Source organism: Chamaea fasciata, unplaced genomic scaffold, assembly GCF_029207755.1.
Source record: "Chamaea fasciata isolate MVZ Bird 193981 ecotype frontalis unplaced genomic scaffold, bChaFas1.0.hap1 SCAF_6, whole genome shotgun sequence".
Lineage (NCBI taxonomy): Eukaryota > Metazoa > Chordata > Aves > Passeriformes > Sylviidae > Chamaea > Chamaea fasciata.
The window spans coordinates 67640310-67661649 of record NW_027094091.1 but is presented as its reverse complement, the minus strand read 5'-3'; the positions used below and the strand labels follow the sequence as shown (position 1 = coordinate 67661649).

The 21340-nt window shown below is 47.7% G+C and overlaps 1 protein-coding gene across 5 annotated transcripts; it reads left to right on the top strand.

Moving 5' to 3' along the window:
- The first annotated feature begins 1019 nt into the window (after window positions 1-1019).
- SPRY1 (sprouty RTK signaling antagonist 1) lies at window positions 1020-17444 on the top strand. 5 transcript variants are annotated; one of them, XM_066186685.1, is made up of 2 exons: window positions 1020-1111; window positions 15063-17444. In XM_066186685.1, exon 2 carries the CDS (start codon window positions 15118-15120, stop codon window positions 16078-16080), a length of 963 nt encoding a protein of 320 aa, XP_066042782.1. In that variant the 5' UTR covers window positions 1020-1111; window positions 15063-15117; the 3' UTR covers window positions 16081-17444. The 5 variants fall into 5 exon arrangements, with proteins under 5 accessions (XP_066042782.1, XP_066042780.1, XP_066042781.1 ...); XM_066186683.1 differs by lacking the exon at window positions 1020-1111 and adding an exon at window positions 11129-11262; XM_066186684.1 differs by lacking the exon at window positions 1020-1111 and adding an exon at window positions 12251-12327.
- Window positions 17445-21340: the final 3896 nt, after the last annotated feature.

The window sequence follows — 21340 nt, the reverse complement described above, 5'->3', positions numbered from 1 at the left end:
CCTTTGCGGTGCCTGTGAGGGGGTTCCTGGGGATTGCTCTCCTGTCCCAGAGTTGGGTGCGTGGAATGCGGGATCACCGGATGTGAGAAGCAGTGACCTGTGCGTTGCTACTGCCCCTAAAATACAGGAATGTGGAGCAGGATTTGTGGGTGGGTGGACCAAAGCCATGCAGCTCTTTCCAGGTGTCCCATCAGCAGCTTGAAGTCTGAATCTGCAGCTTTAATGCACAGCTGTGGCAGTGAGAGTGGCCATGGACATGAAAGATCCCTAAAGCACACAAGTTGTGGGTGTTAAAGCGTATGGGTGCTTAAGTAGATTAGCAAACAAACAAATCCTTTAGTATTCTGGAATGCTTCCTCACCACCTAAGTAGGGATTATTCCACCAAGCCAGCAAATTCTACCCTTCTGCCTGGTGAAAACTCTGCCTTTGAGATCGCTGTGTTCTTTAATGATTTGAACTCTTAGGTTGAAAAGGAAAATTTGAAAGCATATTGAAAGTGTCCGTGTGGATTTCAGGAAAAGCACAAAAGTGGTAAAAAGAACTGTTAAAAATATTCAAGACCTGTGAAAACTGAGGTTGCCGCAGTGCAGGCAGTAGCATATGTAGGATGCTACGCCACAAAGGCTGCTACAATTTTATTCTTAAAATTTGTTTTGCGGAACTCATCACGGCTTTATATACAAATACATGACACAACTCACCCACCACTTTCTTCTTAGCACCGTGAAAATCTCGGTTAAACTGTCAGCTTTCTATCTGAAACATGCAGAAACAACCAGTTACCTTGGTCTGATTCCACTTCCAGGCTTTCATCATCTGCGATTTTGGTAAAAAGCTGCTTTTGTTAATGTGTAATGCCTCATAGTAACCGGTTACACTTTTACTACAAAGGGGTGTTTTATTTTCCCGAGGGATGAATAGTAATCAAGGATCAGCTGGTAGTGCCAAGTGCCCTGATAACACAATTGGCTGCATACAGCTTTGTTAGGCCCCTTCCTGCACTGGCTGGCTGGGGAGACTTTAAGAGAAGATGTTGGGAGAGCTGTTCTTTACCTTCTTGGCTGTTGGGGAGCTGCATTTTGGGATCACTTTGTCTGCTGGGTGAGGAGGTAAGAGCTGGCTTTGGAGCACATGAAGCCCTTACTGATTTAGAACAGCCAGGGGAGGGTGGGAGAAGGGATAGATGGAGAAAATGCTTGAAAATAAGCATGTGAATTAGAAAAATTACCCTGGAATTCATCACTGACTGATTTTTGTGGAAAGGTGTGGGGGTTGTTGGAGTTGAAAGGAGACAGAAAGTGGGAATACTGATTCTAATCAGAGTAGGGGCTGATTTGTGTTATTTTGATGCTGATTTAGGTGAGCTGAATGAGGGCTGCAGTCACCCTGGCCCTGTGGTAGGAAGTGTCTCACTGCTAAGCACAAAGTGGAGTCTGGCTTTGATCTCATTAACCCCATCAGCATTGAATTAGCAGGTGTGTTTCTGGAGCTTGACTCTTTCAGACACTTGAGGTGCATAGAAAGTGGCAGAGATTACTTCAGAACCAGAAAAGGTAACACATAGATCTTCCTAGTCTGATTTTTTCAGAAATTTAGAGTTCAGTATTGGTATCAAGAGAGAGGAGGGGAATTCTGCCCCTTTTCTCAATGAGAAGAGGAAAAGTTGGGGGAATAAAAGTCTGAGAAGTGGGGAGGGAAAAAATTTAGTAGAAAGCATGTGTGAAAAATTTCCTCCTTTCCTCTGTCTGCTCATGGTTTATTTCTAAACTCCACAAGAAAAACAATGAGATGGAGAAGAAGGAAAACCCACAGCAACAGTAACAGGAAGAGCATCTTGGAGAAGGCTTTGCACAAAGGTGGGCTTTATATCTTGCAGTCGCTTCTATTAGGATGTGACTTAGCCCGATTTTCTGAGAATACTCAGTATCCTTAATAAGTGCCCTGTGATTTTAAGCTGGATTTATCGTGCTGGATTGTCTTGGCAGGAAGGGTCACAGCCACAGAAGTTGAGCCTAAGCTGTGCAGACTACTTTGAGACTTCTGATTTAAAAATAGGATATAGAAGTAAAGTTCTGTGTTAGCTCTAAAATTCCACTGTTCCATCAGTTAAGGACACACCCCCCCCCCCATGGCTTTGAGAGTAGAGTGTGCGTGGAAGGAAAATAATGGTGGTTGTGACTTACTGAGCCCTCCAGTTGTAACACACTTGTCCTGTCTTAAGTGAGGTCTGGAAACAAAACTCACATCATAACCGTAGGTTTTTAATCTCTGCAGAACGTAATGAACTGTTTTGAAAGGGTGGTTGGAGGGTTAAGCTAGGAAGGACAAACTGGTAGTGTAATAGCATCTATATTAAAAATAAAAAAACCCCAACCAACCAACGCAGATGTAACGTATTATATAATCTCTGTTAAACTTGCTCTGGGAAACCCTCCAAGAGCCAGTGTCAGTCTCCATTTTGTACAAGTCTGTACATAACCTTTGTAAGAATTTGTGTGAAGTTGGGTGGGGAAACAGAGAAGCACAAAGTTAGAACAGAATGTAGCCTGGCCAAAGCCTTTCTGCAACAGTGCATTTGGAGCAGGGACGGAGGGGGGTTTGCTCCTTCTTGGGCCTTCCCACCAAGCCATCCCCTCAGCACAGGTGCTATCAGCCTCTGTTAGTTGCTTACATATACAGCAATTAATGTAATGACTGCTAATAAGTAATGCATATGATAAGATATGGGCTATGCCACAGGGCTGCTTGTTTTCCAAGAGCTCAGTCACTGCCTGTCTCACCATAGATGGTGTTCACTTACCTCTCAGCAGAGAATAACTTGGAACAAAGTGCTTTCAAGCATAGTGTTTGGATACAGGGGGAAAGCTGCTGAAAACAGAGGAACTATAGTGATAAATCCTCTTGTGAAATGTGAAAGAAGCTTTTTACTCTTTTCTGACAAAACGTCAGTCTGTGTCGATCTACCCCTGCTGAGCTCGTCAACTTCTGTCCCTTCCACCTTCCTCCTTCCCTGGAGCTACTATCCTAGCCATCTCTTCTTGTGACACCTTTGGAAGTCATCTCTCCTAACAGAGGCCTTGTTGTGCTGCTTCCTTCCCATTCCCTGCCAGGAAGGATTGTTTTCCTCTGCACAATTCAGCAGAGCAGCCACTGGCGCTGAAAATATTGATGATGTGGAGGTGATTTGGAACATGGCAAGTTTCCTTAAACAAGTAATGCAGTTAGATTCATGAGCTTTGGCTGAGTTATCCTGTCATGAAATACACTGAGAAAATATTTTTTTCAGGCTTTTTTAATTTTAGTCTGAAACCTAAGTTTAAAACAGAGCTGATGGACCAACTCTCTCCTGTCTAAGCTACCTTTAACAGGAACAGTAGAGCTGGTTTAGCTGTTCCTCAAGGAGCAAACAGGGAGTAATTCCACATTTACTACACAATCTCTCACATTAACTTTGCATCTTTGTAAACACAAACTAGGGTACATATGGGTAGCCTAATACATAACAGCATGTGGAAAGAGGGATGTGATTTAGAAAATACATGCCTTGGGAGTTCTCAGCATCTCAACTTGGTTTTCCTGACGTGGTCCTTCCTTTCAACCTTTCTTTTCTTTGCCCAGGGAGGTCTGACGGTAGGAATTGTCCCTCCTGCCTTAGAAAGAAATCTGAGCAAATGATTCTTTCTGTGTCTTCCTAAGAAGTGCTGAGCACTTCTACTTTATAGCAATTGACACCCTGGCAAATTAAGTCTGTAGGAGCTAATGAGTCTACAGGAGTGTTTGTAATTTACTCAAAAGTTGTTGTTTTTTCATGTGGCAAGTTTTTAAAAAAACAGCAGATGGTTTTGAAAGGTAATTCTTGACATCAGTCCAGTTCCAAAAATGTTGTTTTCCATTTACTTCCCATGTTTCACACTGTTGATGTGTGATGAAACATGAGTAGTGCTACTGCTGAGCTGCTGTGCTCTTGTAGGCTTGTGGTGAGAGATCTTTTCCATGTCTTTTCATCCATAAAAGAGTAAAAGAAAGGTGTGGTGTTGGCTTGTTTGTTTTTCCCCTTGTACGATACCTGCAGCCAAGACTCAGAATATGGTAAAATATATTGAATACTGGATCTTAGGTGCATAAAGGTTTAAATTTTCTGGAAACGGGACATTTGGAGGCGAATTAGGAAAGTCACGTTGGTTTGCTGTGAGGACAGAGTGGTGTATGAGTTCTAACAGATGGATGTTTAGGTTTTGATGATTGCCCTGCGCAGAGCTGAAATCCAGCCAGGTGGTGACAGCAATGTCACTACTCTGAGAGGTATGGATGTAAATAATAGCTGAGCAGTTGACCTCAATATCTGCTGGAGCTGAAGATGACCTTTCTTGAATACTCTGAGGTCTCTGTCTGCCCTTCCATGTCGAAAAGACTAGAACCCACTAGGAAATTGTTGTCAGGGATTTTTTTTTTCTCTTATTTAACAAACAGGATGGGGAATTGCTGCAAACACTGAGTTCAGCCAGGCAATGATGCCTGCAGTTCTAAGCTAATATAAAATGTTTTCTGTTTTTCAACTGGGCACACTTGGCATTCTTATTTTTATTCAGATGCTTCTTTTAGGCAGGATTCTACTGCTGAAAATCTGTGGAAAGATTGCTGTAGACAACAGTGCAGTCCCTCCCTTGGGAATGCTTTGGTATTGCAGTGCTGCTCCAAGAAATGTCACCTTGCCAGCAGCGTCACTGCAGTGTTTTGGAAGGTTAGTGGGCAGGCTAATTTAGGAGGAAATTCCATTTTCTGCATAAATTTAAAAACTACTGAACTTGGGAGGCAGAAGGGATCCTGACTAGGCTTTGAGATACTTCAAACAGGGTATGTTTCAGTAATAGATGTGGTCTTTGTACATGGAAATTTTTTGGCTTCTCAAGGACAGCATGTTTAATTGATCAGGGAAAGAAACAAGAATAACGGGAGTGATTTCAAAACAGAGAGTCATGGAGGGAATCTAAAAGAGGTACCACCCCCCCAACACACACAAACACAGTTTCTGGTGTCACAACCTCCCTGTTGTGTTAAGTGTGTGTCTGTACATGTCCTCCTGTGTGGGAGCCAGCAGGAGAGGCAGCGCAAGCTTTCTCCATGGCTTTTGTGGAACTAGAGCAGCCTGTCTCCCACCCTGATGGAAATGAGGGGGGTTTTCATCAGCAATGTGACAGTATGTGCAGGGGCACGTGTGCTTTCTGTCCTTCGCTGTCAAGGGTTTTCCCAGTCCTTTTTGGTGGGAGAAATCTGACCTTTTCAACCCAAAAGTTCTTGAGGGATAACATTTTTTACACTGTCTCCAAAATACCAAAGTCTCCTGACTTCCTCAATCTCAAAGGGAACCAAGGTTAACTTTGATTGCCCCAGGAACAGAATCCGGCCCTTGACACTGAATATTCCTTGGCAGGTCATTGTTACTACAGAGCAAGATTCCAAGATGTGCCCGGCAAGCTCTTCTAGAGTACAACAAACCACACCAAACATGCAGGGGGTGACTTGGCACTTTATACTTGAATTGCCAACTGCAGAATCTGTCAGAGAAGTAAGTCCCAGAAAATGGGAAAAGGATGAAAAAATAGAGGTTAATAGCAAATAATATTTTATCATTCTCTCGTTGGGATGTGGCAAAGTGGCGTTACTGTAGTCTGGTACATTTGTGGTAAGACATTTATCTTTTCAGCCTTAAAAGAGTAAGAAAAAGGTGTGGGGGTTTTATTTGTTTTTTCCATTGAGAAGTTAAAATCTGTAAATATTGAAGTGGATGATGCTGCAGCCAGAAATCCATGTGGCTCCTGTGGCATGTTCATTTTCCTGTAACCAGTTTCTGGTGGGAAAGCAGTGACAACTTCTTAGCTGAGAACTGCCTCTCTAGATACACACTTTCTTAGCACCATTTGGTGCCACACTTCTGTATGAAGACTCAGAGGAAGAAGTGAAAAAAAAAATGCCTGTTGCAAACTTTTCTTCAAGAGATGCATGGGAAAAACTTCCTCCCTGTTTGCATTTGCCTGTTAAAATCTCACTGAAATGCCTTTTGATGGTAAAGTAGAACCAAGAATATGACACGGACGTGAAGCTACTGCTTCCCCACAGAAGCTGCTGCAGCCACGGAGGGAACCTAAACTTTGGTTGTTGACACACTGTTCTCGAGAGTGACAAGAGAGATTGTGTTCATTAGGCCAACCCCATCATTCTTGCTAAAAGCCGGCTCAGGTTTCCATGTATATTTTCAAATCAAATTAGAAACGCTGCTCCTGAGACCTCCTTCAGCTGACAGTGACGGATTGCACAACCTGATAAACAAGAGGCATTCCTGGAGCCCTGCTAACACCCAAGTCGCCACAAGTGCTTAGATAATAAAAACATGCACAGAGCCATGTATTGAAAATGGCAGAGAGCTTCTCCTCTTCCCCAAGTAAAGCAGCCCACTCCTGGGGAGTGGACACTTCTCCAGCAGAAATGGGAAAAGTTTGTGTCTGTGCCAGGAATTGTGTCTCAGTGGATTGGAAAAAGCAGTTTGCTCAGCGCTAGGACAGGAGAAAAGGACTTGCAGATAATTTATGGTAGATGGGAGTAAGTTATTGGTATTCAGCAATAATGACAATTTTCCTTTTTCACAGAGCTGTTTATACAGACAGATGGAGTAATATTAGCTAAAATAGTTAACAATTAATGCAAAGTAAGGAAGATATGGTCAGTAGCTTAGCACAGTATCTTGTGCACATGCAGGCAACCCGTGTAGCAGCTACACGTGAAGGCTACAGAGGCAGTTGTCTTAGGAAGATTAAACTTGATCAGAAAACAGTAACTATGGATACCTGAAGGAGAGGTGTAAAGGTACCAGTTGCCTGGATGCCAAAGGAGTGGTGGAAAATGAAGAGACTTGCTGTGGCCTACACCTAGGAGAGTGAAGTTTTGCCTGTGGTTACCCAAGGAAAATACTGGCTTCTTTGATCCAATGCAGGAGATGGGGAAGGGAAAGTGTGTTCTCAGACTCAGCCTATTTTACAGACTGTGGCATTTTCTTTCTGTTTAATTTGTGCTGAATTTGGGCACAGACCAAACCCCCCTCTCTGCAGCGTCTCCCCGGTGCTTTGATTCCACTTTCAAATGTTCATGAGGCAGGTTCATGTCGAGGTTCATCCCTTTGTTCTTGGAGGTTTGCCTGGCTGCTGCCTTTTACTGTCTCCTCTGCCACTAAGAAAAACTGATGTTATCTCTTGAGGTGAAAACTCCAGGTTCTATTTGTAACTGAGGATTTCCTGTGTGCCTTTCCCCAGCCCGTGCAGTGACGGCAAGAGGCAGCGGCACACAGGCTGCGTGTATTTCAGAGAGCTTTGAGAACAGCCCCTGCACAGGAGCTGGAGAAATCCCCAGCCACCCGTGCCTTTGATCTCAGATAAAGGTCAACCTGTCTGGTAGAAAGTGTGATGGGAAACGCTACCACATCAGCCTTCGCTTTCTTTTCCTTACCCTGAAGTGATTCACTGTATGTGTCAGGGTATGCCTTCGCCACGGCGCCCATGGTGTTTGGCTCTTGGGAGCAGCTTTATTCATCTCATGCACTGGCTTAAGCCGGGGCCGGCCAGATTTCATGAGAGCTGCTGAGAAACTGCCCACAGCACTTGTCATTATGGCAGCGTTCCATAGCTGTTGTTGGATTTTGTTGGAGAGTTTTTAAATCATAGAATCGTTTAGGTTGAAAAAAAACCTTGAAGGTCACTGAGTCCAGCCATCAACCCAGCACTGCCAAGTCACCACTAGACTAGTCCCTAAGTGCCACATCTAAATCCCTCCAGGGCTGCTGACTCAGCCAGCTCCCTGGGCAGCCTGTTCCAGTGCCTTCAGTGAAGAATTTTTTTCCTGAACCCAATCTAAATCTCCACTGGCACAACTTGAGGCCACTTCCTCTTGCCTTGTAATATATATAGGCCTAGCGGTGTGTTAAAAAATTCGTTATGCTTTTCTTGTCCCAACAAGCACTGAGAGTTTCTGAGACTGTTCAAGCACTGACGACTACAAAGTTCCACCTGACACAAACTCAAAGCTGCTGACACACAAAGTTTTGGGGAGCTGCAGGTTCCAGTCAGTTCTCCTGACAGCACCTCTGCAAGATCATCACTGGGGGGGGCGAAGTACCTGACTTACACATGCTACAGGTAAGACTGGCACAACAATTTGGTTCATAATTTTCTTATAAATAGTAATGGAGGGGGGTGTTTGGTTGCCTTTGAATTCCTCTGTAACCTTAGAAGTGTTGTTGCAGCTGTGAAGATTGGTTATGAAGTGACAAGTAACTTGCATAAAGGGAGACAATTTCTCTGCTGAGTCTCCTCAAAGGCCAGGTGGGCTTTGTGACTGGGGCTGAGTGTGTGTCTTCCTTCTGGACTGGGATCTGTGCCTTAGCAAGGGCTAAGAGGTGCTGCTTAGAGAGAAATAGAATAATATTCTCAGGTGGGAAGCACCATGGAAAGAGTTGTTACTCATAGTGGGAGGATCACTGTTTATCCGGTGCATGTTTACAAAGGTCACTTAAGTCACCTAGAGATAAAAGTTGCTTCTAGGTGTGGATTAGGAAGAAAACCAAACAAAAAGCTAAGGATGGATTGTGCTTTCCTTCTGTCCAGTGCACCTTTTGCCACTCAGGCTGCCACGAGGGAGCAGGAGGTGGGGACTATCTCCAGTACCTGATCCTCAAAGTGAAAGGAAACAGGGACAGGATCGTTGCTCTTGGCCATCATTCAGTCTCTTGAACCCCATTGTGGCGGGTTTTTCTGAAGGACTTACTTCAAGCATAGAGGGCTGGTTTCTGTTGACTTGGTGTCAGCTGGGCCACCTCTAGATGGTGGTTTGGAGATAGAAAATAACTTGGTTGCATCAGATTCCTGCCTGTGTGTCAATCCTCAAATTAAGGCTGTGCCAGGATGTAGCCAGAAGTGCTAGTTTGTTCTCCAGAATGTAGTTCTCCTTTTTCTAATTAGAACTTCTCACTGCTATAATTTCCAGGAATAATCTAGTGAGATGGATAATCTGTGAGGTGCAGGAATGTTTGCTTGAGCCTGTGGAGAGCCTTTGGATATCGCTGGAGGGTTTTCCCTTCTTTCAGTGAAGTATTAATTCAGGTGCCAGGTGATAGTGAACACCTGCCAGTACTCCTGGTTATTTGACTGACCCATTTAAGCCCAGTATTAAGTTTCTAAAATCAAGTTCTTACACTTGGTTTTTTAAGGTGGTACTGACTTTAGAGATGTGAAAGGAGAAGTCTAGAGGTGTTTTTATGGTAGTATCCTAGAAAAAATGCATATGGACTTCTGTGAGAAGAGAGCCCTGCTACCTCCAAAGGCTCCGAAATGAACTTGCACCACTAAGGCTACTCTGCAGGAGTTGGATTTTTTTAAAATTTTCTTAGTAATTTTGGTTTTTCAGTTGGATTTTTTGATCATTTAAACTCTTTATAGGTTCCAAAGTTTTCATATGGATTTCACTGAAAATGGTTTTGTACTCTGTGCTCCAGGTGTGCCTGAGAATGCTTTTGGTGAACAACCATGTTTTCTAAATCCCACAGCAACATTAATGCTGATTTGGAATACTTTTATTCCACGCCAAGGATTTTTGTGCCATTGTTTGTCCTTTGAGCCTCTGTCATTGAGGAATGGTATTTATGGGTTATTTGTATCAGCAATCTGTTAATTACAAACTCGTAAGTATTAGAAGTCATATTAGCACTGGTACCATATTCTAGGATTTTCTAGTATTCAGCATAGAACCTCTAATGCACGTAAAATTTATTTCATAGAGAAATAGGTGGTTCAGGTAAAGGTTGTGCATAATGATGAAAATTTCAAAAATGCAGTTTAGGTGATTTCTTTCCAAGCTTAGTGAAGTTTAATGAAAACCACCCACCAGTGTGAGCTGGGTGCACAGACTGTCACTGAGTACCACCTTTGTGGTACAATCTTGTTTGTAGGGATTGTTTGCCTGCGGATGAATGTTCCTGCTAAGCAGCTCCACATATGCTTAGCACATATTTATTTTCCTTGGGGCAAAAGGTGGGAGAATGTTCGGGTTGTGGGGCTTTTTTTGTTTGTTTTTTGGAGTTTTTTTTGTGAAAGAGATTGTTAGTATGTTTCAGATAAACTTAAGGCCTGAGTGCGTTTAGCCAAGTACTGGATGTCTCAACTATTCCAATACTCTACATGTTGTTATGAAATAATTCTCAGAATTTTGACGTGCTTTACATCACTTTCCCATGTTCTTTTAGTGGCCTGTTAAAATACTCCACTTACTGAGAAAAACCAACCCAACCCCCCCAAAATTTTACGTCAAAGATAATATCTGGCCATAAAACTACTGGCTTGGAAAGCATCCCTGTATCTCTCTGGCACCGTGGCAGAGATGCAGCGGTGTGCTTCGGATGGGATCTTGCCGAGGCAGGGCTGGAAAGGCGGGAGAGAGGCAGCCGGGTCAATAACCCGTATCATCTCGGGTGCTGCAGTGCCAGCCGTAAAACGGTGGGAAGAGCCGCTTCCTATCTCATGGCAAGATGACAAGAGGGAATGCTTCTCTCGGGTCCTCAGCTGCCTCTGCAATAGACTGAAAGAAGCAGAAAATCTCTTGTGAATATAAATGAAAGGGCTGTTCCACCTGGCTTGAAGGGCGCTGACGGTAAAACACAGACAAGAATCTCTCTGTGACGCTGTCAGAAGAGCGCGGCAGAACTGGAGCCCTTCAGCGGTGCCCGGCGGTGCCGCGGCAGCTCCGTGAGCTCTGCCCGATCGCAGGCGGGGCAGCGCGGACGGGCCGGGGACCGGGCCGAGCCCCCGGGGCGCTCCCTCTGCCGGCGGGGCCGCGGGCCCGGGAGGAGCCGCGGCTGCGGGACAGCGCAGGGCCGGGGCCGGAGAGGGGCAGGTCCTCGCTCCCTCCCTCCCTCCCTCCGTCCTTCCTTCCCTCCTTCCTTCCCTCCTTCTTTCCCTGGCGGCCCGCGGGAGCGGCGGTGCCCGCGCGGGAGCGGCTCCCGGCGGGAGGGCGGGGAATCCACGCCGGGATTTCGGAGGCACACTGACATCAGGGGGGCGCGGCCGGCGGCGGGCGGGGGCTGCGCGCTGAAAGGCGGCGAGGCGCGGCCCGAGTCACTCCGGAACGGCGGCGGGGCAGCGCGGAGCGGCTGCCGGCACTGCCCGGGCTGGATCCGCGCCGCCAATGTGCCGCGGGAGGCGGGCGCTCACCCCGGCCCTAGGTAAGCCCGGGCGGCGCTCGCCGCGCCGCACAGCCCCCTCCCGCCGGGTCAGGTGCGGGCGGGCGGCCGGGGCTCCGCTGGGGGCGGCCGCGCTGCGAGGCGTGCGGGAGGTGCGGGCGAGCCGCGCTCGCCGCTCCGCGGGGCAGCGGCCGGGAGAGCTGGGGTTCGGCTCCCCGGGCCGGCAGGGCTGAGCTGGGCGCGATTCGCTGCTCACAGAGAAGCTCAGGGTCGGTACTCGCCCGTCCCGCCCGACGCGGGGTCTCCGGCGCGTCGGAGCTTTACGCGACCCCCTCGAGCCTGCGGAGACCTCGGTGCCAGACTGCGGCGTGCGGGGCCGCCTCTCCCCGCCGCGTCCTGCCCCTGCCCCGAGCCTGTCACTCGGCCCCCGGCAGCGACAGCCAGCACATGGCTGTGTGCAGGGAGCTTGCAGGGCCATTGCATTGCGCTGCCTCTGGCTTCGTCCGCAGTTCGCTGAGCTCTGCCTGGAGAGCCAGAGCCGTTTCGTGATCGCTTTAAAAAGAAAATAAAAACGAAAAAAAAAAACAAACCCAAACCAAAAAACCAAACCAACCAAATCTTTCGCACCAGAGGTTGTGGTTTGCCCGACGGGACTTGCGGCAAGGAACATGCGGTGAAGCCGAGCGCCGGAGCGGCACCGCAGCCCTGCACTCTGCGATCGCAAAGGGAAATAAACAGCCGGAGCAGGAGCCGCGCACTCGCCGCCTCTTCCCGGAGACCTGCATCGCAACAGACCCGCAGCCTGCAGCCGCCTGAGGCTCGATCCAGACGCTCCGCTTTGCAGGAAGGGCTGGATTTGCTCCCTGTCGCCTCCGGACCGAGAGCGCTGCGGCCGAAGGAGTGCGCCGCTTCCCCGGGCGGCCCGGGCCGCTGCATGCTGTCCCCCGGGAGAGGGGAGCTGCGGTGGACAGCAGAGCGGGGCTTTTCTCCGCTGGCGCAGTAGGACGTGGAGATTGGCGAGCGAGGGCTGTGTGGGGACGAGGAGCCGGGGTCCCGCCGCCCCCCCGCCCGCTGGATTTGCCGTTCCCGGTGGCTCCCTGCACATCAGTAAGTTGGGACCCGCCGTGAGCTCACACCGGGGCCGGCGCTGCCGCAGCGAGCAGGTGCCGCGGGGCGCTGCGGCGCCCGCCCGGCGAGGGGCGGCCCCGACCACCCTCCCACCGTCCGCCTCCCGGAATGGAGGCGCCGGGCTGCTGCGGGAAGGCTCGCTGAGAACCGTGGCCGGCTGCGAACGAGCAGAACATCAAAAACACCCCCCAAGCGCTCCTGGCAGGTGGGGGCCGGAGGGGCTGAGGCGGGGGGTGCCGAGCCGCAGCGCGGGGAACCCGCGGGGCTCAGCGGCCGCTCTCGGCTGCCGCTTTAAGCGCCAGGTAATTCGCCCTCCCGAGGCAGCGCCGGGCTAAGATCTGCCTGCCCCTGTGGAAGAGAGAGAGAAGGAGGGGAGAAAAAAAAAAAAAGCCCATGTTTTCATTCATAACTTTTTTTTTTTCTTCCCCTTTTCCCCTCCTCTTCCTTCCTCTCCGTCAGCGCCGTGATCCGCTCCGCTCCGCTCGGGGCGCAGAGGGCGCCGCGCCGCCGCCGCTGCCGCCCGCCCGGGGCTGCGGGGAGCGGGGCGGAGCGGGGCGGGACGGGGGGGCTGGCGGCGTGTCCGAGCGGGTGTGGAGAAGGGGAGGGAAGCGGGATCCCACCCCCGAGTGCGGGGAGGGAGCGCAGCCCCGGGTGCAGAAGCGTGAGGGCTCTCGCCGCCTGCGCCGTACGTTATTTTATTATTTTGTTTTACTCGTTTTTATTTAATTGTCCGGGGGGAAAGCAATTTACGAGCGATCTGAGCGGGGGTGGAGGTGGCTGGTTCAACTCTCGCCGCGGTCTGCAGCTGGGCTTGTCAGTCTGCGCCGCGTTGATGTTGCGCTTTCCCCCCAAAGATGGCACTGGATGTCTTTCACATTTTCTTGGGATATTGTTTTCCATCCCCTAGGGAGCCCAGCTCCTGGCTGGTACAGCTGTAAATCTTTCTCTTTTCGCATTCATTCACCATTGGCCTGTGGTGGATTTGTATTCAGTGCTCGTGAAGAAGGCGGCATGTTGTGTGGGGTAGGAGGAAATTCTTTGCTGGAGGATGGTGAGGCACTGGCACAGGAAAAAACTGTGGCTGCCCTATCCCTGGAAGTGTCCAAGGCCAGGTCGGATGGAGCTCTGAGCCACCTGGTCTAGTGGAAGGTGTCCCTGCCCATGGCCAGGGGCTTTGGGACTGCACAGTCTTTTAGGTCCCTTCAACCAAGCCATTCTGTGATTCTATTCTGTGAATTAGAAGTGAGAGTGTTTGGTTTTCTGCTTAATCTGGTGACCACAAGCCTACACAGGTGATGCTAGATGTAAAATGAAATCTTTGGTTACTGGTTGAAGACAAAGACTTTGTGTCACGGCAGAAGCTGTCACTTTCTGCCCACGGGTAGAAGAAACCTTTCCTCTTTTCTTTCTGTGCTTCCCCACCACAATGCCTTTTTCTCTCTGGAGTGGGGAACAGCTCCATGCTGGCTGTGGTCTGGGTAGGCAAGACACTTTCTTAGGATTGTTGGATGACTTTTCTAAATGCTTGATCGCACTTACCTTTCTCTGCTTTCAGGTAAATGCTTATGGCATCTCGGGGGGGAGTGAAAAGGGACTTCTCCTTTGGCTGACACTAAAGAAAAGCAGTTTGTTGTCCTGGGTCCCTGCATAAATGTGGCACTAAGATACTCAGCTACATTTTTTGTGTCGGTGCAGAACTGTCACTGCAGTTTTCTCAGTCAGTGTTGCAATCTTCATGTCTCTAGCTAGGTGGGATGGAAAGGGAGGAAATGTGTAACATCTCTACTGTTCGCCTACTATTTAAAAGATGGACGAGCAGATGTTCTGTTTATTTGAGAAGCTTTTAATTTGCCTTGTGAAAATGGACTTGTTCTTTGTTTGTGTTTTGAGGTTGTTGTTGAGGGGTTTTTAATCTGCTCTTAACATTCTCGTGAATCCTCAGGTACTTTTTGTTTGACACCTAGTTCATCTAAGCCTTTTCTACCCCATTTTTCTTTCACGTTCCGGCCTGTGGTCAGGGAATATTTGGAAACAGGTTGTTTGCACCCTTGCTTTAATTTTATAAAAGGGCATATTAGATGTGTAGGCTGAGTTACTTTCTCACAGAAAATGTCTTGGCCACTTGACAGCACTTAGTTCAGGACTCTGTAATGCACATACGTCACTTTAAGAGGGAGACTTTCCAAATGCACTAGGAAGCAAATCTGTGGAGCTTTCTGATGCTGCAGATTCAGGCAGAAGAGTGAGAATTGGGCTCGTTCCTCCCTCTGCCATACGGAACATGAACGTAGTGGTGTTCTTGGCTGTTTCCAGCTCAGTGTCAGGGGCATTCGGAATTGCTCTTGATAGAGACAGATGTTGAGTTCGGTAGCATGGGAGAGGCACTTCTCATGGCTTGCCAAGTAAGCATACAAGTTAATACTGGATTCTTAGTTGTTTTTTTTTAATGGCATGGGGTCTCCTTTGCATTCCTCATCTATGATGCCATACCCAGACTCTCCCCATTACTGGACTTAGGCCAGATCCTCAGCACTGCTGTAATCCCCTGCTGAAAGTGATCAGTACCAGGTGGCTGGGGCAGTTTGGGCTTTGCCAGATCCTTTCTGTTTCCAGAAAGTATCCCATGCTTTATCCCTCCGCTGCCCTTGATCTCATGTGTGTATATGTACACACGCAGTGTTTATTTACACCTTCTGTCTCCTTCCTTATTCCAGGATTTCAGATGCATGCCAGGTTCCCGCTGAATGCCAGCAGCAGAGATCACTACAGATGGAGCCCCAAAGTCAGCATGGCAGCGGCGGCTCCCTGGTGGTGATTCAGCAGCCCGCCCTGGACAGCCGGCAGCGCTTGGACTATGACAGGGACAGCCAGCCCACGACCATCTTGTCACTGGACCAGATCAAGGCCATCAGGGGCAGCAACGAATACACCGAGGGGCCGTCGGTGGTGAAAAAGTCAGGTCCGCGGACGGCGCCGAGGCAGGAGAAGCATGAGAGGACTCACGAGATTATACCAATTAATGTGAATAACAACTACGAGCACAGGCCCGGCCACGCGGGGCACGTGGCACACCAGCAGAACGCCCGGGCTCCCGTCCTGAGCCGATCCACCAGCACGGGCAGCGCGGCCAGCTCCGGCAGCAACAGCAGCGCCTCCTCGGAGCAAGGGCTGCTGGGGCGCTCGCCGCCCTCCCGGCCGGGCTCCGGCCACAGATCCGACCGGACAATCCGGGCGCAGCCCAAGCAGTCGGCCCTGATCGTGGACGATCTGAAGGGGCCTTTGAAAGAGGACTTGACGCAGCACAAGTTCATCTGCGAACAGTGCGGGAAGTGCAAGTGCGGGGAGTGCACGGCGCCGCGGGCCCTGCCCTCCTGCCTGGCCTGCAACCGGCAGTGCCTATGCTCGGCCGAGAGCATGGTGGAGTACGGCACCTGCATGTGCCTGGTCAAAGGGATCTTCTACCACTGTTCCAACGACGATGAAGGGGACTCGTACGCGGATAATCCCTGCTCCTGCTCCCAGGCACACTGCTGTTCTAGGTACCTGTGCATGGGAGCCATGTCCTTGTTCCTGCCTTGCTTGCTCTGCTACCCTCCGGCCAAAGGATGCCTAAAAGTCTGCCGGGGGTGCTACGACCGCGTCAATCGTCCGGGGTGCCGGTGCAAGAACTCCAACACAGTCTATTGTAAACTGGAGAGCTGCCCCTCCCGGGGTCAGGGCAAGCCCTCATGATTTTGGGAGGGAGGTTTACTTCCTCCAACTTCAGTTTTTCAGGTTGTAGCTGATTTTTTTTCCCCATCCCCCATGTTTTCTTCTTCCCCCCCCTCCTCTCCCATTTTGGGAGGACTGTTCCTTTCCTTTCTGTCTGCCCAACTTCAGACACATGAGTTCTTCCCCTTGCATCTTTACTCTCCTCCTCCTACTGACTTGGCTGAGTGTGGAGCGTTTCACGCAGTCGCTGCTGCTCTTTGGTAAGTGCGGACCTGGGATCTGCACCTGCCGCTCGCTCGGGCAGGGTCTTTGAGTTTGTAACTGAACCACTCCTGAAAGAGACAGCGAGGGCTCACTGGGCTCTTGAAGCTTCTTGCTCTGTGAATATCTTCCCAAAGATGTTGGTGGTTTTTTTTTTTTTGTTCTCAGCAAGTTATGGGTTTTTTTCTCCTTAACCTCCTGGGGACCAAGGAAGAATAACTTTCCTGAGTGAGCTGGATTGTGAAATAACTTTTTGTGGGTGTTCTTTCTGGAGAGGGATGTAAAATAAAGGCTTCACCAAATGAAAGGCCTGACTCTTCTATAAGCAGCCTGCTTCTTTTTGCATCTTCCCCCCCCCCCCCCCCCCCTTTTTGTCTTAACTTTTGGAACATTCTCAGACCTGAGAATTTGAGAATTGCCCTGCCTTCTTTTTTTTTTTTTTTTTTTTCTTTTTCTATCTTTTTTTTCTTTTTTTTTCCCCTCTTTTTTTTTTTTTTTTTTTTTCTCTCCTCCTTTCCTTACATTTTCAGTGTAACTTCAGGGGTTTTTTTGCTACACTATGTAGATCTTCACATTGGAGACATTGTGGCTGCAACATACTCATTTGTTTCTTTTGCTGTCCAGTCTTTCAAGGATATTGCTCACTCCACCCTCCTAATCCCGTTTTTATAGTCAGTGGGTATCAGTTGATATTAAAGTTGGTGGTGTTCATATATCCAAACAGCCTTCAGGTGTCATTGAGTCACCTAAATGTCCTTGAACCCTTCAAGTCTCTTGTGATCCTTTGGCTTAGTGAGTTTAGCTCTGCTCTGTACTTTATAATTTTATCCTGTCCCTGTTTTATTGCCTTAGCCACAAATTGTGGTCCTTTTTTGTATATTTTATGTATAAAACACAAAGTTGAATCCCAACTATTTTTAAGACAAAAGTCTGTTAAAACTTTTTTTATTGTAAAGAATATTTATTATGTGAATCTCTATTATTTTATGATATTTATTGCAAAAGACTTCGAAAATGTACTCATGTCTGAATATAACAAAATATCAATACTTAACGAAATAAGGATGACACGAAGAAAGTCCGTATGTTAACTATAATGCAGAAAATATATTAATTAATGAAAACGCCTCTGGAGTTCTTTTGTTACAATGACAGGTTTTGAGCCACGTGTGTTGTATTGCTGGGCTGTTCCTCCTTCAGGTCCGTCAGGTGGCAAATAACCTCCTAGTGATACTTCAAAGCCACTAGTCTGTGCTCTAGTTTAGTTTACCTAATTTTAAGTTTAAGCCAACTATATATCAAATAAGGGATGTTTAATACAATTGAATCTGTGTTGTGCTTAACAGTGCCAAGAAATTGAGGCTCTATTTATTTACCAAAGCGTTTGGAAATACACTTGTGGAGGAGGAAACCACAACTTCCAAGTTGGTTTTTTGGTTTTCTTTTTCTTAAGGAATACCACATTAACATGCAAAGCCATTTAAAATTTTCCTATATAGAACTTCCTGGCTAGTTAAATTGCGCAGCAGCTGGAGAAATTAATCTCCCCAGCTTGATTCTAAATAAAAAGCTTGGAGGCAGGATGAAAAACAGTGATTGTGTTGCTGTAGTTTGGTAGCTTTGAAATCTGGGAATGTGTGTGTGTTTGGACCCATGTCTATGACTTATTTGGTTCTTTTCCCATACGTTTTCCAATGTCAACTGAATCTTCTGTCTTTAAATTAAAGGCTCTTAAGGGTGACCTAAGTGTCACAGCTACTTGTGGCCATTTAACACACATTCAACAGAAAAAGCTTTTCATTAAGAGTGAATGGGGAGGCCTCATTCTTATCCTCATGTGGGTCAAGGTTACATCACAATTCTCCTGAACTTTAAAAGTTTTAAATGGATGCAGTTTCACATGGTGTTCAGTGTAAGTGGTTCTAGAGAAACTCCACTTCAGAACGGAGCAATGACTTGACAAATGTGTCATATCTTGCTCTTTTTTTTTTTAAAGTCCTGCTGCTTTGAATTGCCATGTTCAAGCTGCTCTGACTCCCAGCACTGTGATGAGTTGAATAAGCTCGCCTTTCTGTAGTTAATTCCGTCCCAGCTGATGCAGTGTCATGGAACGGAGCTGACTGAAAAGCTGCTTTTTATTAAAGAGCACAGATGACCCCTGAGATGTACAAAGTGAAATCATCATCTGAGTACATCTGGGAATGCTTTGCAGGACGCGGGTGGTGCTGCTCCTCCGTGTGACAGAAGTGATGGGCTGGGGGTTTGTGGGGCAGCTGCGGATGCACACGGATTCTGCTTTCCAAGATTTCCCCAGGAGAGGAATGTTCCTGAGGGACTTGCGCTCCTTCGCTATCGCCGCGCGCCTCTAAGAGCGACAGCTGCAAATGGCCCCGCGGACACAATGGAGGCCTTGTCCGGCGCCGGCCGGAGATGTCCACCCGGGAACACGGAGCCAACTGCCTCCCCACTGCTGGAGCACAGCCAGCTCCTGCTCAGGGCCTTTGCTCCAAGGGTGCTGCTTCTGCCTCCTCAAGGAAAACGTTGCCCTCTGTACCTCTGTCTCTTTTTTTTTTTTTCAGCCAGGTGATTTATCTGGGGATTTGGGTTGGTTCCTGGCAGAAGAGAAAAAAATCCCAAAGGACCCATGTGTTCTCCATCCTATAATGATTGTCTTCAATCTGGAGCTATGTGGTGGCTCTGTTTCAGATCTCTTTTTTAAAACAAAAGCTATGGTCTAGTTAGTCATACTAATGCTCCCTTTACTAACCAGATTTTGGGAATAACTTGAGGTTGCAGCTCCTCTGGAGAAAAAAAAATTGACTTGGACCTACACAGCAATGAGAAGAAAACAGTTCCTTGCAAGTCTTATGTGATTTTCTAATTGCCAGGTAGAGCAGGCAGTGTTAGAAAAATAATGAGAATAATTTTTTTCTTTTGGGTTAGATACTATATGCTTTGTATTTAACATACAAATATATCTGAGCTCACTTCCAGGAGCTCTGGAACACAAGGTCATTGCCACTATGCCATGGAAAGGGCAGCTAGATTTTGTGGTGTCGAGCCACGCAGGGTTGCATGAGAGCACGTGAATGTCTTTCCAGATGAAAGAGAATGGAGCAAACTGACAGCTGGATGAAGTGAAGCTGTGAAGCCTCCACAGGTTACTTTAAATATGCCCCAAGTGGTTACTGTGTCTGCTCTACTTTCCACAGTGGAATGACCATCCAAGGATGCTGTTTGCTGGGATTTCCAGCAATTAGGGCACTGAAGTGCACATTTCAGTCCTTCAACCCCAAATTTATCAGGGGGCTGTTTGAGGTTATGTTTGCAGAGCGCCAGACTGTCAGAGCCTGTTGCAGCGTAGCTCATAAAAATTACTTCTTTCTCCTGGTGTTTCTGAGATCTTGTTTCAAGAAGCCAAGAGAACTCTGTGTAAAATGATGGTGTAATTAGGCAGTAAGTTCAGCTGACCTACTGCCCTAATTGCATGGGTGGGTGATAGATTTGGCCAAGGCTGCCATCTGGTTCCAACAGCGGAGGCCTTGGACGTGTAAGGTCTGGGTTGAAGGAAAAAGGGAAGTCCAACAAGCTAGAATTCTTGCTTTGCTTGGTGTCTCAAAGCTCGTGATAAGGAAACAGTATTTTAGCAATAAAAACAATGGGTAGGTAAACTTCCCATGTTCCATGCTGGAGGAACCCATGGGGTGAGAATTTGCCCGCAGAGTTGGGGTGTTTCTCCAAAGGCTCCTCCATTACACCAATGGTGGGGTGGGTGAGGGCGTTACCCGAGGGGGGATAGTGCTTAACAAATGAAAAGTACTTGCTTGTATTTATGGTTCCATATCATAAAGACAGGTGGGAGAGGATTAGCTCCTCTGTCTGTGATAAAGCAAATCTGTTAAGAGGGATTAAAGGGGCTAGATGAAGTGTTTTAATGGACTTATATGAAGTAATAGATTTTTGTCCTGGAGGAATGTTCAGGACTCACTGACACTTCTGCATTTCTTGTTCTGCTAAAATTACCTCCAAAATCTAAAGAATCCTGATTAATTGTTGGCTTTTTTCCAGCTGGAGCATTTGTGTCAGTCATGGTGGTGCTTCAAAAAACCTGGAATAAAATTCTGTTCTGCTTTCACACAGCTGGATTTACCAGCCTTCCACAGCACATGAGGCTGCACAGGCCTTGTTTTGATGACCCTTCATTTGGAGAGCAGTTTGCTCTTAGGGCAGCTCTTAATCATTTGTAGTTCTACCCTGCGGTTGTGTTTCACCTTCCTCTGGCTGCTGGGAGGAGCCAAGGCATGACTTCTCCCCTTGGCATCAGTAACCCAGCCATGTGGGGCCCGTGGTAAGGAGCTCTCTGCTCACTGGAAGGATCTGCTCAAAAACCTCCTGATATCCAGAGTGGTATTTACAGCTCGGTTTATATTTGTGACAAATGGATGCAGTGCAGTTGCTTTTCCCAGGGGCTGCCATTCCCACTCCTCCTGGTGAAGGTGTCTTGAGATACTGCCTCATTTACTTACCAATAAATACAAGTTTGGGAAAGTTTTCCTGCAAGCCACACAGGGCTTGGCTTTTTAGTCGAAGTAAGTACAGGTGAGACACTAGTCTTAATGAATAACTTTTGATTTTAGCATCCAAAAAGAGCCAGAAATTCACCTGGATTTTTCAATATTCCTGATACGAGCATGGGGCAGTATTGTAAGAGAAACAGTGTTCTTGCAGGAGAAGTACATATTCCAAAATTAGCTTGAAAGTGTGGTAGCTCATTATTTTGGAGCAGAGAAACATGCAATTGGTCAGTCCTTGGAGAAAGGTGTGCCTGATAGCCGTGGCTCTGGCCTTGTAAGCACACCCTGTTTTGTGAACCTTTGTCTACACGTTGGGTGCCCCGACCTGAAAACAAACATCCTGCAGAACACGATGTCAGGAGGCACAAACAGCCTGACAGAGGCTCTGCCCCCAGGGGCTGAACCCCATTGTGTTTGTGCAAGAAGGAGCACAATGGGACATCCTG